Here is a 16,074-nt window from a genome sequence, read left to right as displayed (position 1 = left end):
CATGTACCTGGTCCACAACCAAACTTCATGTGGTGAAGTATAAATACATCAAGAGCACATCTGTGATTCTCTGTGATTCTTGATCACCTTACTTGTCTGACAGCTTCCTGCAGCTTGTTAAGGGCTATTTATGTACAGATGGGACCCTTTTCAAGGTTGTTTTGTTTTGTTTTGTTTTTCTCCCAAAAGGACCAGTTGTAACAGAGATCAAGTATTAAACATACCCAGTAATCATATGGATTTCCATAAGGGACTTTTGATGTGCTTATCTATAATTGCTAATCAAAGCACTTATCATTCACAGCAGCATTTGTCTTCTTGCTTTGAACATGCTTCTAGGACAAATAGCAGCGGATGGCTTGAGGCTCTCACTCAGCACCGTATCTAAAATACTACAAAGGACTGAACAAAGAGAGGCCACAGTAATGCTAAGAGAAGGCTGGAATAGACCTGTGGATGCTGCTCATTTTTTACTACTGGCTTCACATGGCAATGACATCTGCTGGAGTAAATGCATCCGACCTGGCATCGTCAGCTCAGAATGGATAAGAACTGAATGGTCCAAGCCCGTGGAAGTGAAAGGATATGATACTCAAATATAGGACTACGTGCCTGTATAGAAAAAGAAAAAGCTGGAGCTTCTGAACATCTCCTTCACCCCGTTAATTTTCGTCCACAGATCTTTGAACGTGCTGAATTAAATGGGTATATTCAATGAAAGGGACTTGCAGGAGAAACACCATTTTTAGAGGCACTGTCAAATTATATGATGGTTTATGCCTGCTGCCTTAAATCCTTTTCTTTCACCACTGCACGTTTGTTTCTGTTTGTCCATTGTGTTTTCTCTTAGTCCTCTGCACTATTAATATTTTATTCTTTTTTTTTCCTAAATGGCTCAGGTGAACATCTGGGCTTCTCTGCAAGCTCTAACTGACCAGTGTTGGAATATATTGCAAATGAACTAGATGAACTTAAAAAGGCAGATAACAAGCCTAAGAAAATAAAATTCTAGCAGCTTGATATAAATTTGTTTTGTTTAAAAAGATAGATAGGTAGATCGATAATTTTCAGTGCAGACTCCTTACCTTGACAAGTTCCTTCTGAGCCCATATCTGAATTGGTTCCACCTGCTGGGGGGTCTGTGTTTGGATTCCATATGTGTTCAGAAAAACTTGTAGGCTACAAACAAAACAACAAATTTAATCAAGAATTAGTTTTTGCTTTAGCAGTTATCTTGGAGACATGAGCAGCAGTACGAAGTTCAGCATACTTCCCTGAATACCTTTAGCAAATTTAGCCTTCTGAACTTCTTTACTATCCACATTCTTAATACAAGTACCTACCGTTGACTTTCTGCTATCAGGGCCACATGAACTACCAGATCATTTTCCAGAGGTCCCTAGGATATAATGAAACACTGCTTATTAGCATTGTTGCTAACAAGAAAAACATCTATTTAAACAGTTCATGCACATGACAGACATTCATTGTCTGGGTTGCTTTTCCCTACAGTGTAAATAAAATGAAAGAAAAAGTCTTATAAATCTCAACACGCATTTTGAAGAATTCATTATAAACAAGCTTCAGGTATCCATTTCTACTGTTTAATTAAAAAAATAAAATAAAAAACTGAGGTAGGAAAAATATTTTGCATTATACAAAAAATTTAGACATTATACAATCAATATATTTTCAAGTGATATGACATGATATTTTGATAGACAGTTTTGTTAAGAGTGAAGTTTGGGTTTGGGTAACTGATAATATCCAATTCAGAGTAATGATTTGACTTCAACACTGTACTTCGAAATACTTTGATCACAAAGCTACTAAGAGTTATATTCATCTAATAATTTATTTTATGTATACAATATAAAACATAAAAGATATTTAACATGAGATAATAGTATTTCCTTATGCTGTTAATAACAAAGATACTTCATTTTTGAAAACAGTACTGTTATTTTACATCAGTAAGTCATGCAAACCATCAACTCAATGTTCTGGGATCTTGAAACGGCAACTGACTTTTCAATGGCAACACACATAAATAGCTAAAAAAAAAAAAAAAAAAAAAAAAAAAAACGACATCTCTGAGATATTCCCTGTTCATGTCTTCTGTGGAGTCGGATGGCTGCAAAAATCTAAAAGAGCACACACTTTGATACCATACATGTTGGGGTTTTTCTGCCTGCTTTTGTCTAGAAACTAGCAGAACATGAATGAAATAAATAAATACATCCTCCATTCATTGATTAAATAAAAATACAGCATTTTCTAGGCAGGTTGATGGATAGATTTCTAAAAACACCGGTGTTTCTGCCACAGTGTGATGGAAGATGTGCACAAAGAGACCAGATTCAGAAATCAGTAGTTCAAGTTCCTTGTTCCTCCTCAAAATCATGCAATCCATCTTTTAGACACATAGCAAGAAAACACAAACCAGTTCCCCACCATAATCAGTTTCATACCTTTTCTCAAACTAATGGCAACAACTCAGTGACAAAATGAGACATCTCCTCCAAGACAGCCTGAGATCTAACTTGGGAGCTGTCTTCATGTTAAGGTTCAGCTTAGGTATTACTGCATCGCAAAGCCAAACTCAGTCACACTATTAATCAGCCAAACACAAATCTACATATTCCAAATCTCCTTTGAGGCACACCCTGCTTTGATACCAGTGCTAATGCCTCTCAGACACAGATGTATTCCATGACATGGTTCATTTATAGCAGCCAGTAAGTGGTGGTTCTGCCATGGGCCATAACTAAGCAAATGCATCTGCTGCACACCTGGCACATCACCAAATCTGGTTATAAGCTGCTATTCTTAAATAAAAACAAACATTTTTTACTGACTAAGCAAAGGTGGTTTGTAACAGAGTAAACACTCAAGACAGAAGTGAATTTCTTCTCAGAATTAGACTTACACACGTTTGTATTGTTTCCTCCTTGTTCTAATTCCATCATGCCAAAACCTGAGATTTACAGGAACGTATCTTGAAGTATAAGCCTAGATAGAAAGCCTCAGAGCTATGTTCAGATTTACAATGCCTGATTCTTTAAATCTCATTCAAATCTATTTTGTGTTGGGTTTCATGGACTGATGAGCTCAAAATCATTTATTAGCACCTATTGAAGTTGTCTTTTCTAGAAGACATGCAGCTTCCATCATTTTTATTTGGGAAGACATGGCTACATGGAATTGGTAGACTGAAAAATCTAACTGAAATTATTGTGAAACTACAAAAGTGCTGTAATGTTAAATGAAAAGTTACTTTCGTTGTCATTTAACACGTACAGGCCTGAAGGATCACAAGCAATTTGTGGCCTGGATAAGCACAGATAAACTAACAGTCAAACTACTCATGAAAGCATCACCCTTTTCATTAACAATAACTATACATAGCATTCATTAAATATTTAAAAAAAAAAGAGTGGAAAAGCAGACTCCTAAGTATTCCACTAGATAAATCTCATTGCTGTTGAAAGTTCCATTTTTATGTGTTCTGTTTGACTTTTGTCTCCTAACCCCAGCTACGCCGCAGTTCACACAACATCAATCACCCTCTCTCCAAGACACTGCCACAGACCCCCTCCACCCTGGGTTCACCCTTCTGCCTTGCATTTCCTTGTTGGGTAGTGCAGAGCAGGATCTGTTTCAGCTGCGTTCTGCACGCTGTGCAAATGATAAATAGACCCCGGTGTTTTCAGAAGACAAAAAAAAAAAATGACAGATTAGTTTTCCTCCTCTCCAAAAAAGTCATAGTTGTAACAAGGTTAAAAACAAGGCAGGTTGAAGTGCTGTTCCTGGCACTAGAAGAGAAAGCAGCTCAGTATTGGTCTTCTGCTGCACTCTCACTGGACAGATGCTATCACTATATGCCTTTTGCACATATTCCCAGGAAATCTCACAAATCTGAACAAAATCAATCAGTTTTGAACACACATGAAAGTGGCATAGTATTCAAAGGAAACTCAAATTCAAGAACACTGCTTGAAATGGTACGTACTGGGCTTTCTAAGCATATGGAGCAAGAAGAGGAATCTAGAAATAGAATGTAACAAATTTGTAATTAAGCCAAATAATCCACCTTGCTGCTAATAAACTACAACTGAAACAAAACACATCTGCTTCAGAAAGCCTCTAAATGCTGCCTAACAGTTTACGGTCAATGCTACTAACACCCCAGACCTTTCTTAATGAGATACAATATGGACATATGTGTGTCTTAAATTCCAAAGCAACATTTAACCATTTTAGAGCTGTTTTAACTATGGTAGGCAGCTGTACCAGTACACTGGAAGGCGAGAATGTGCTCATAAACAGCATTACAAAATGGATCATCCAACATGATACATCTCTTTAAGCCATCAAAAGTAGACAAGCTGCAATCCTAAACTGGATAATTTACATAGCTGGAAAATCCTAAAATGGCCCAGTCTACACATACTTCATCTTTTTATTTCCTTTTTACATGTTATCTAGTTCTCTGAAAACAGAAGAAATAAGCAGTCTATCATTTCCAGTAGCATAAGTGAAGCCTTCACAAATCATTAAGACTACCATGCAAAACATTACAAGATTATAGTCACTGCACAGAGGACAATAATTTCATTAATTAATTGCAAATCTACACATGTATTTCAAGTTAACCTACAAGATAAATTAGTTTTACTTGGACAATTTAGTATCATTATAACCTTTCATTGAATACAAAAAAGACAGCAATAAATCAGCTTTCATATGCTCCAGGAAAACATAACAAAACCAGAAAGTCCCTACCCCAACTCATGACATTTCTTGTATGTTATTGTTACTTTTCAGACTCTCATATACACTAAATTCTCCACAAGAGAACGCAACTGAAACTGTTATAAATGCCTCTGGATATGGATATGGAGATCCTAAAAATGTTTTTCTAATAACTGAATGCAGTTTTTAAGAGAAATCCCAGTGAAAGAGAGTACCCTTCATTATCTTCTTTCAAGAAAGTAAACGAAGCATGGATAATTCCACTTTTTTTTGTTGTTGTTTGTTTTTTAAATGTGAGAGATATTTAACATGAAACTAAACATTACAAAGCAAATTACACGTGCAAATGAAAACCTGATTGCCACAACATTTAGAGTGTTCTGGAATGAAATCTAGAAGTAACAAGAAGAATCTTCTTGCTGCACCACACTGTTATCTCCTTCAGATGGAACATACCAAGACCTCTCATTAAAATCAGATAACTAATTCTTGTGGGTATTACAGTAGGAGATAAAACATTTCCTTCTAATAGCAGACTACGCATTTCGGTACTAGTGATAACACATGAGACTGTTCTCTTTTCATCAGAAATTGAAAGCAGAGCAATGTGTTCACAGCTGTAATTACACTGATGGTTGAGGTATTAATTCTCCTTTCCAAACTACCTCTGTGGTCCTTCCAATAAACCCTATTTCTGTATGCCTGTTTTTCTATACGGTGCTAAAAGTTTATATGCAGCAAATCTTCCAGTATTGCCTCTTTAGCACAGTAAAACCCTTGTTGACACAAGGATTTAACAGAATTTTGCTTACAGATCCCCATGTCAGTAGTTTGTGTTTATTGTGCTTCACAGATAGGTTGTGCTATCTGATCAGCATCCAGATTTCCTCACTGTGTATTACTGATTCCATAAAGACAGCACACTAGCCTGTTAAATACAGCATTGTTAGCTTAGTGTCTTCTGAAGCAAGTTCAGAAAAGCAAATTAAGAAGCAGCTTGTGTTTGGCCCAAATTACTACCCAGCTGAAATGGACAGAAGCATTTCTTTAGCATGCTGACGATGAACTTTTCTGCTATGCATTCAATAAAGATAAGTATCATTGAAGTATACAAAGTTATACACTAAGCATAAAAGCCCTAGAAATGAAAACACTAATTCGTTTAAGGATAAAATGTTTCTAACATATTAACAGCTGGTAAAAAAAAAAAAACTGGTTTCATTTATTGGATTTTTTTATTGCATGTTTGTACTAAACAAATAGAAATAAAATACATTTCAGAGTAAATTCAAACTGAATTTCAATTTCAGAATAATCACTGCATACCCTCAGTATTATTACTTACTTTCTTTCATTTTCTTGTTTAGAGCTAATAGCAACAGCACCGTCACATTAATGACCACATATTCCTGTATAATAAGCCTGAGCAGTTATTGTAAAAACTGCAAAATCTTAGCAGTGGTTAAAATGCTGCTGGCATATCAGTGCTGCCAGTATTCAAAAGGCCACGCTGAAACACAGGATACCAGAATGTGGCACCTAAGATTTCTTTTCTGACTAGAGTTAAGATGGATGGTGAACAGAGAAATTTGAAGGGGTGACACTAAGAAATCCAAATTAATTGGAATGAACAGAAAAAGCAGGTTCCATCTCACATTCTTCCTGGCACATCTTACAACTCAAAGGAAACATACCTAACAGTAGCTACTTAAACAGATATTTAACTCACCATTTCAGTTGTATCACTTAATGATGATTATTTTTCAGAAAAATACTGTAATGCTAAGCTTATGCTTACCTGATTGGAAAATCTCATACTAACGTTCCGCTGCTCTTGTGGAGGGACATAACGTCCAATAGGGTCAATATCCTTAGGACTCACCAATTTGTCAGCTGAAAGTCAATGATAATAAGGAGGCACATAATCAAGAAGGCACACAAACATTTTATGTAGTCATTTCTGCTGCTACACTCTTTGTTTTAGATCAGTGATATACACATCAAAAGGACAATTTGCAAAATTATATCAATTTTGAAACTAATGACTCAAGAATCATTCTTGCTACAGCTAATTATGATATTGTAGTATTTAAAAACAACACTTCCACAAAAATGATTAAGAACATTATACAGACATCAGATTCCACAACAAGCAAAAGTCACGAAAAAGCTCTCAAGCCACAACTGTGGAATTATTCTAGAACTCCAAGTTCTACAGTTAGGTACAAAAAAATGTGTTTAGTTTTGTTAGTAAAAAGACAGCCGACCTATCTAAAGGTAATCAGAAGACTTGAGTCCTGAAAAGGACACTAGTATTGGATATCTCTCAGTACCATATCCCAAGTAGAAAAACAAACAAAAAATAGACAACACCAACCCTAAACTTTCATTATTTTAAGCTTTCTGTAGAAAGGAGATTAAGTACTCCAATGAAGGTAAGCATATTTTTTCTGAATACTGCACCACATAGTTAATTAAGACAGCAATTTATAAACTCAAAATATGCCCTGGCTCAGGCCTATGAGCTGAAGAGCCATTGCAGTGCAAAGACGACGCAGGGCAGGCATTCCAGCAGGACAGCTCTGTGAACACACCAGGAAGGGCCTGGCACTGCTGGGAGCTGTGCCAGCAGCAACCCTCAGCCCTGAGCTGGGCGAGCTAGATGCTGGGAGCCTCAGCCTTCCGCTGGGAGACTGCAGGTTGGCTCTTGCCAGGAACAGACCTGGCTCCTCTGCTCTGTACTGCTCCTGCAGAGTCAGTCTGTGTCCAGGTGGTTGCATTTTAAAAAAGCAAAAACTGGATTATAGAAAAATTACGAAGAAACATGTAGAGTTTATTAGCATGCTAGCACACGAGTTACCAAAGCACACTTGAAAGGAAACAATCATCCAAAACTACGCATGCAATCGGACTTCTTGTGCTGGTTAAAGGTATGAAGGTTAAATTATTTGCAGTGCTAGTGATGCAATAAAATCAATTAACCAAATGATGGCGAAGTGACGGCCTCTGCCTCACAGTCCTGAAAGGCAAGGGCTGTTCCTAGAATTTTTGCTCCATCTCCACTGTTTTTTACTTTGATTTGCACTGCTCAGAAATTTAAATATATGGTCAAAATCATTTCTTATTGAAGACAGGATAACAATAAAATATTATGAGGTTTAACCTAATTTTCAGTATTGATGCTGTTATTTTAAAGAAGATGCTAAGTGCATATTCATCATTGTCAGAAATACAAGTTTACTGGAATGCAATTTGGTCTGTACTCTAAAAAAAATGCCCCTAAAAACACATACCTTACCTCTAGGAAGCACTGAATCCATAAAAAGAAAGTAAAAATTGTAATAAGAAGTGAAGGAAAGGTAATACATAGCCACTCAGCTGCGTGCATTTTCAATTGCTTAAAACAGCTGAACACCTCACGTCCAGGTATTATTTTCCCTTACTCTAAAATGAAGGCCCTATTTGAAAGCTACACACATGCTCACCTACAGAAGAGAAGCAAGGAGGCTGAGCAAATACAAATTAATTGGTGCCCCGAGGCAACCCGATTTCTGAAATGGATGGTGAAATGGGGAACAAGTAAAACTGAAGTGTTTGGAGTCAGGTTTCCAATTATTAAGTATCAACTAACAAGCAAAGTAACTCGCACACAGACTTTCATCAAGGACAGAGTTTCCACACAGAAAAGAGTGCACCAATTGTAAACTGACTAAATGGAGTCACTGATATCTGATAGCAATCACAGGCAAAGACACCTAGCTTTGTGGAAAAAAAAAAAATCCAACATATATTTTCAATGAGTTTGAGGAAATAAAGAAAATAATATTTGGAAAGGAGAGAAAGAGAGCAAGAAGTATTGAATATGGTGGAGATGAAATTCAAAAAGCAACAAAGGAAACAGCTGTTAGGACAACTACAAAAAAAGCAATGCAAGAAAGCTCAGCAGAGGGAAAAATTGATATGAAGCAAAAGGTTACAACAGTCAACAGCACAGTCAAAGAGCATTTTGCAAACAATAAACAAGGTATTTCACCAGCATTTTTAGGTGCATACTAATACAGATATTAGTATAAGATTAATATTAGCAGAATTACTACAGACTTTTAAGGGTTATTTGGCTAATATAGAGAGGTAAGAGGAAAACTTATTTTGTTAAAGATGAAGTTGCTTGCATTTTGTTTATAGTGCTGGCTGCAATTAATCTGGAAGTTCTAAGGATACAAGCAGTGCTCTGTCCCCCATCTTGAATTTTTCAACTCCCCTTCGATCCTCCTACGCACTTCGAAGAAAAAAAAAAAAGTTTACAGAACTCGGTCCAGTGATTGTCAGCAAAATGCTAGGCATGTTCAACTGAAGTAATACATCTTTCTCCAAAAAGACGTATTAAAAGTGCGTTCTGGGCTAAGAACTGTTTTTGCATTAGTCCTTGAGCCTTCTCAAGTGAGACCAAGAGTTCATTTGTACAAAAATTCACCACAGTGACCTTCAGTGGTTTTCAAAATGCAGTGTCAAGTGATCTTCTAGTTTACTTTAAGTGAAGGATAAAAATAATATACAGTGAAGAAAACACTGGTACTTTTATCTGAGACTGTAACCATTCAAAATTTAAACATGTTCTGTTTAAAGCAATAAATAATTTGAACTAAATGCTTCAGCGCACATATAAACATCATTATTTGGTACAACTTGTATAGAAACAGTTATGCCACGATAAGATACATAAACTAACGTATTTGTAGGACCCAAGGGAAATGGATGGAGCTGAGTCAGGAGAGGTTGCTGCTAGTAAAAGGTTTTTCATAAGGGGGTGGTCAGCAGCAGAACAGGCTGCTCAGGGCAGTGAACACAGCCCAAAGCTGCCAGAGTTTAGAGAGAGTTTGGATAATGCTCTCAGATACAGGGTTTGAGTTTTGGGTGGTCCTGCGTGAAGCCAGGAGCTGAACTCGATGGTCTTTGTGGGTCCCTTCCAACTTGGAATATTTTATAATTCTACAGTTGTGTATGTCCACACAGAAGCAAGGAAATAAGAAAAAAAGTAAGAAAAAGAAATAATTGAGAAACCTATCTTGTTAAAAAGATTTTTGATGTTCTATAATATAATCCAGCAAATGTCACAGCATGCTACATGCAGCATAAAAATTCAACATGAAGAATAAGAAGCAATTTTTGCCTACCAAATGCATGCCAAAGCAGATGACATACATGCTATCCACACTGCCCAGAGTCTATTGAAAACTCAAGCCAGCATGTTCAAACAGATTGAAAAAAAAAAAAACCCATTAACAAATAAATATCCTTCACTTACAACAAATCAAAACCTGATAGAATTTCTTCAGCATCTTACCTAGGAGTTTTGCAATGATATAAACTGCTTGTCCCCACAAGAAAAACCTTCCATCGCGTCCATTGTTACTAGGAAATCGTTTCTGACTGCCAGAGTTCTTCTTTTCCAGTTCAACAAAATCAGCTGGCACATAGTAATATTTGGGTACAACAGGACAACCTATGGAGTTTTAGAATAAAAACATTTAGTAAATGAATTCCATTTTCATTATTATTTGATTGTATTTCCCTAATACAGCTCAAGTGTTAACCTGATAGCTATTTGACTGAGCAGAAAGATTGTTGTCACTCATTTTCTCTCACACCTCAGAGGTAAATTATTTTTCACCAAACACTGCCACACAACTACTTCCCAGAACACACATTCCATCTCTGTTGCACAAAATTTTTTTCACAGAAACCAAAACGCACGACAGATAAGAATCCAGAACCAACAGAAATGAAATCCACATTAAAATGAAACACCTGAGATTTTCTGCTTACATTTAACAGCCATCTTAGTACAAGACAACTATTCGAAATTAAAACGACTAGAAGTAGTCAAATATTAAATAAAAAACATAATTTTCTGCAAGTGCACAATACAAAGTTTAAAACAGCAGCTTGATTTTGGAATGAAATAAAAGAAAGTAACTTCTTCATTTGAAACTAGCATATCTTGTAACTATATTTACATCACAGGTATTATGATCTACTCGTATGATTATCTACTTTGCTTTCAAACATTTTTGGGTGAACAGAATAAGGAATTTAGAAACAATTACAAGTGACTGACTAATATAAAAGCAATCACAGTAATGTGATTACTGCAAAAATAAGTTTCAACTTAGTATTGCTTTAATTTGGAATGTATTTAGATAAAGAACAGGTGATAAAATTAAGCTGCAGTTTCTGACTATTTGCATACACTAAAACCAATAATTGCTGGCAAGAAGCTGAGAAAAACCGAGAAGTGAAAGTAATTTATTAGAGGTAGAATATTCAAATAAGTGACGCAACAAAGGACACACAGAAATTTTAAGACGAAGCATTGACGATGACATTCTATGATAAGAACCACTAAACTAATTTAGAATCCATGCAACTTCATACACTAATTAATCAGAAAAAAGCAAATATCAGTAAAATCAAGAAGTTTTCTATATATTGAATATAGAATCACAGAATTGTTAAGGTTGGAGAAGACCTGTAAGATCAAAATACTGTGCTTGTGTAACAGTACAACAGATGTCAAGAACAGGTGAGTGAAGACACTGAGTTTTAAAACCAGACTGTCAGAATACTGAAGCTTATTTTGCTTTCTGACTATTTTTGCCCCCAGTCAAACTTGTGGTCTTTTCCATTTTTGAAAATGAATTTTGGATGGATTTGCCTGTAGGCCGTCAAAAAACTGGTTGCCACTTCCATGAAAATTCTGAAGCGTACACTTCAAGAGAATTTTTATTAATTTTAAAATGTCACCAGTTTCACTGCTCTAAGCTAGGAAGTGTTTCCTGTGCATACACTAAATTATTTGTTACGTTTTAGAAAGTTGTGTCAACAAATTATTCAAGTAATTCCCAACTGTACCCAGATGGAACACTGAAAATACGTGACTGTGAGTAGTCAGAATGTTCATGGAGCTTCAAGGTGAACTTCATAAAAACATCAAACAGGGAAATGACGAAGGAATGACTTCATACAGTGTAAATCCTATCTCTATTTCTGTATCATTTTTACAGTATCAATATTTTTTTATTTTCACACTTTTATGATGCAATTTGTCTACCTGGAATAGAGTATTTTAATACTTGTGTTTTACAAGAAACATAATTCTGACTGCAATACTCAGTAATGTCAGTAATTTTATGATAAAAGGAAAAATAAAACAAAACAGTGATTTGAAAGAACAATTGTCAAATAATACCTTCAGATGTATGCTGAAGCACAGGATCCAGAAGATCCTGATATTCTTTAACTTGTGCAAGATTTCCTCTAAAAACTCCTATAAAACAAACACAAATAAAAAAAAGGAAAACAGTAATTCATTAATGGAAGAAATAACTTCTATGAACTTAACGTTTGCAGAAGAAAAATACAGTGTTTATTTTTCAGCGGCGCATTGCCAACACACCAAATAGTTCATGAAAAAGTAGAAGATAAACTCTAACTGCATATTTACTGTTCCAGCTAATTACTGCAGAGATCATGAATCAGCCATTGTTTTATTAACTTAAACTGAAATCATTGTCAAGTTGCAGCACATAGCAGAGCTCTGAACTTACATAGGACATAAAGGGGAGTGGAACACAAACACCCTGCCCACCTCGCTCTAATTAACTTCCTTAATTAATGAAGAAAGATGAAGCAGAGCTTGAGTGCCAGGCTGGTTCTAAATAATCAGAACAGAGTTTCAAGCTTATCTAAAAATGAGTTGCCTAAAACTCTCAAGAAATAAGAACAAATGAAATTTGAAGAAGTAAATTGAAAAACTCCCCTCAGAAGATTGCTGGAAGGAATCTTCACCTTGATAAGTTACACAGACATCATATCTTAACATGACAGAGGTTCAGAACAGCTGACATGCCTTGAGATGTTAAATATAATGGTCAACTCTTTATGATGATGCCTCTGGGGAGGAAATGATAACTTAGGGAATATTAGCATCTTAAATATTTTTCTAGTCCAACTTAATTATCTCAAAATTAGTCTGATGAATATTATTACAAGTGTTCAGTTCATCCCCAGTCCTTACATGAAAAGTTGTATCAAAAATAGCATATACATTTCTGTTCAGAGAAAAAGTGGATAAACTTGACAAATCATACAGGTTTTTTTTATAAACTGAAACACCTTGAAACACATAAAGGGAAATAAGTCAAGTGTAATATTTTCACAGTCAATCTTTCACTCCTGTGCATGTCATTTCTTCCCACTGTTTTCCTTTTCATTTACCACATTCTTCCATACTATTGAAAGCAGCCATATTGTTTCCCTCCTTAACTCATCCTATACCATAATCCTCCAGATTCAAATAGACATGTAAAAAAGCTTTCAGAACTGCTATTCAAATACATATTAGCCAAAAAACAATCAGACTGGTTTATTTAGTTCAATCTTTCCCCACAGCTGTGGATGCGTATCTACTATCTACAGAATCCTAAATAATCTCCTTTTAAGAAAAATACCAAAGGGAAATCAGTAGTACAGCAGTCTTTTTGTATTCACAGAAGTGTGAATTTGGAAAGGCAAAGATAAGATAAAGGAAAACCACCAGCAATTAACTCAGTCACTGAAAACAAACATGCCAGAACACCTTATTATAAGAGTTCTGTTATTTCAACAATTTAAGTCGCTCTGCCTGTGCTTCAAATTTTACATGAAAGAAGCTTCTGGATTTGGATACACACGCACAAACTCCACTAACATTTGTTGTATTTGATGAAATTGTGATACAGGGATAAAAACTAAATAAAAAAAATTAAATAACAGTATTTGCAAGGTATTCACTTTGTAATTTTTCCTTACGAAACAAAATAAAACCCCTTTGCTACCTTTAGGTACAGATAACAATATTTTTTGTTCTACTTAAAAATGCAAGAGAGCAGCATGAAGTGACAATGCCTTTCTCTTCGGTTTTAAGCTTCACAGCTTTTGAAAAATGTGACATATTCCTTCAGAAAAAAATCAGTTGTGCAACCTTACTACATGTTCAAATAAAACATCTGAAGCTATGGGTAAGCACACATACACCCAGCAGGTAGCCTCTCACCATCTTCACATGAAAACTATTTCACACACCAGAGGGAATAAACAGAAGCTAGAAAACCCAGCCAGATTTTCATCCATTCACAAGGCTGAAAACAAATGATGGCTTTATGATGGCTGTAATCTGTACTCAGTTGCTTATTTGGACATTCCTTCCATGTGAGTTCTAGCTTCCATCCTGAAATCATCCTGCGGATGTTTCTGCTATATCTTTTAACTACAAGACAAGGTCTGTTGACAGTTGTATTTTTTTTAATATATATTTTTTTTTTTTTCAACCTAACTGGCTATATGTAAAATGGTCAGGAAGCACAGGCATTTCAAAAAAAAAAAAGAAAAAAAAAGAAAAAAAAAAATTCTAGCTGTATTCCAAAACCAGAGTTCACATGACAAATAACAAAATATGGGTGGTTTGGTTTTTAGGTTTCTGATGTTTTGGCTTGAGGGGTATTTTTTTTTTTTTTAGAGTATTCTTTTTGTTGTTTATGTTTTTTAACCTATAAGGGTTAAAAATCTCAGTGAGATATTTAGTGTCACTTCTTACAATTCACTTATGCAGGGCAAAAATATGATTTTATATCTTCTGTCCAAGGGCTTATCTCTGTAATGCCTCTATAGAATAGGAAAATAAAGCCATACTTACCATCAATTATCATGAAAATAAAAAACAGAGGGAATTCACATTCAATGCCATCAAAAAGCTAAAAAGAAGAAAAATCAATCAGATATTTCAGCAATTTTGTTTAACAAAATGTACTTCCATGTTTCATACAACCATTGCAAAGCAACAAGAGACAAAAGTGAATGTCAAAGCATTTTAGGATACCAGCTCTTCATTTAGCTTACAGTCTCTAAATTATACAGGCACTTTAAGTGCCTCAAGCCGAATATTTATATCATTTATGTTTCATTTTCCACTAAGAAACTATTGGTGAGTAAAATATTAAATTTTAATTTGGATACCTTTTACTGATAAACGCTGTGGTCAAAAGCAAAATTGTTTTCTATACACTCAGACTGTAGTCAGCTGTGAAATTAAATAAAATGATAAATAACTTCCTTATTTGTTATGTGAAATCATCTGTATGCTAAATGTAAATGGAAGCACATTCATTACAAAACAAATCAACAGCTAACTTGCTGACTTGGCAGTCTCTCAACACCACACATGCCAAATTACAAAATGCATCTCTTTCATTTGAAGCAATTTGGAATCTCAGATTGCAAATACTAAAAGGGACGTCTGTTTGGCTTTATTTTTTTAAGCATGGCCTAAATATTTTAGAAAACCTAGGTTTGGTATCAGTTACTTCTTTACCTTAATTTCTGCTGGTTTATAATAGCGGCGTGTTTTGTCCTCTAGTGCAGTTCTGTAACCATCTCTCAGAAATCTTTTAAATCCATATTTTCCTTTTAATTTTCTAATAATTTTATCTAGTGTTTGACTGAACAAAACCTCATCATCCAAAGCAAATGCAGGATAACTGATACAGGGCAGAAGAGCTGCATCGGTATTCTGCAAGAGAGGAGAAAAAAACATATTATAAATTCAACTAAATCTCCAACATTTATTGGATGCACAAAGTCTGTTTAAATTACTCAGTAAAGCATACATTTGAAACATAATCTTTACCAAAATCATAATACCAATATTGGGATAACATGCAAAATAAGACCTCTAAAAATGTTTAAGAATAAACTAGAAACCCAGTATTCACATATATGATTTAAAAGACAACTCTTGACTCAAAATGTGACCTACTTTACAGTTCATAATCTGCAGGTGTAAGTGAATACATTGTAAAACTCCAAGTTTCTAGAAACAAATAAACATCCTCCAAGTTATTCTTGGAGGAAACAACAACACTGTTGCATACTATGCTCAAAGAGAATCACAAGAAGTTAACTGTGATTATTGAATCATTGCTGAAAAGGTTTTCCATAAATTTCCTCCAAGTGATGTAACAATAGGCTTTTCTGATTTCATTTCATGAAAAACATTTAAATGACATTGCTCAAGGAACACGTGCAACTACTGTGAATTAAAAACACACCAAAATTACTACCTAGGATATCACCACTACAAGTAAGCTTACAGAAGTACAAAAAGTTAGTTTTAAGTTCTAATTCTTACAGAATCACAGAATGGTTTGGGTTGGAAGGGACCTTAAAGATCATCTAGCTCCTCCCTAACACCATGGGCAGGGACCTCTTTCACTAGGTTAACCA

General features: G+C 35.2%; 1 protein-coding gene across 6 annotated transcripts in view; it reads right to left on the bottom strand.

Annotated features, from left to right (window-relative positions):
• The window catches only part of PHKB (phosphorylase kinase regulatory subunit beta), a 68,540-nt gene that overhangs the window by 21,894 nt on the left and 30,572 nt on the right, over positions 1–16,074 (bottom strand). For all 6 annotated transcript variants that reach the window (XM_048958745.1, XM_048958744.1, XM_048958746.1 and 3 more), the window contains 7 exons: positions 15,164–15,361; positions 14,489–14,546; positions 12,005–12,082; positions 10,100–10,258; positions 6,554–6,648; positions 1,344–1,399; positions 1,086–1,179 (listed from right to left, as the gene is read on the bottom strand). In XM_048958745.1, the coding sequence (XP_048814702.1) occupies positions 1,086–1,179; positions 1,344–1,399; positions 6,554–6,648; positions 10,100–10,258; positions 12,005–12,082; positions 14,489–14,546; positions 15,164–15,361 (738 nt within the window). The remainder of the gene's footprint in view (positions 1–1,085; positions 1,180–1,343; positions 1,400–6,553; positions 6,649–10,099; positions 10,259–12,004; positions 12,083–14,488; positions 14,547–15,163; positions 15,362–16,074) is intronic.

Source organism: Lagopus muta, chromosome 12 (assembly GCF_023343835.1).
Source record: "Lagopus muta isolate bLagMut1 chromosome 12, bLagMut1 primary, whole genome shotgun sequence".
Classification (NCBI taxonomy): Eukaryota; Metazoa; Chordata; class Aves; order Galliformes; family Phasianidae; genus Lagopus; species Lagopus muta.
The sequence above is the reverse complement of the archived record's forward strand: the minus strand, read 5'-3'. Positions and strand labels throughout refer to the sequence as shown.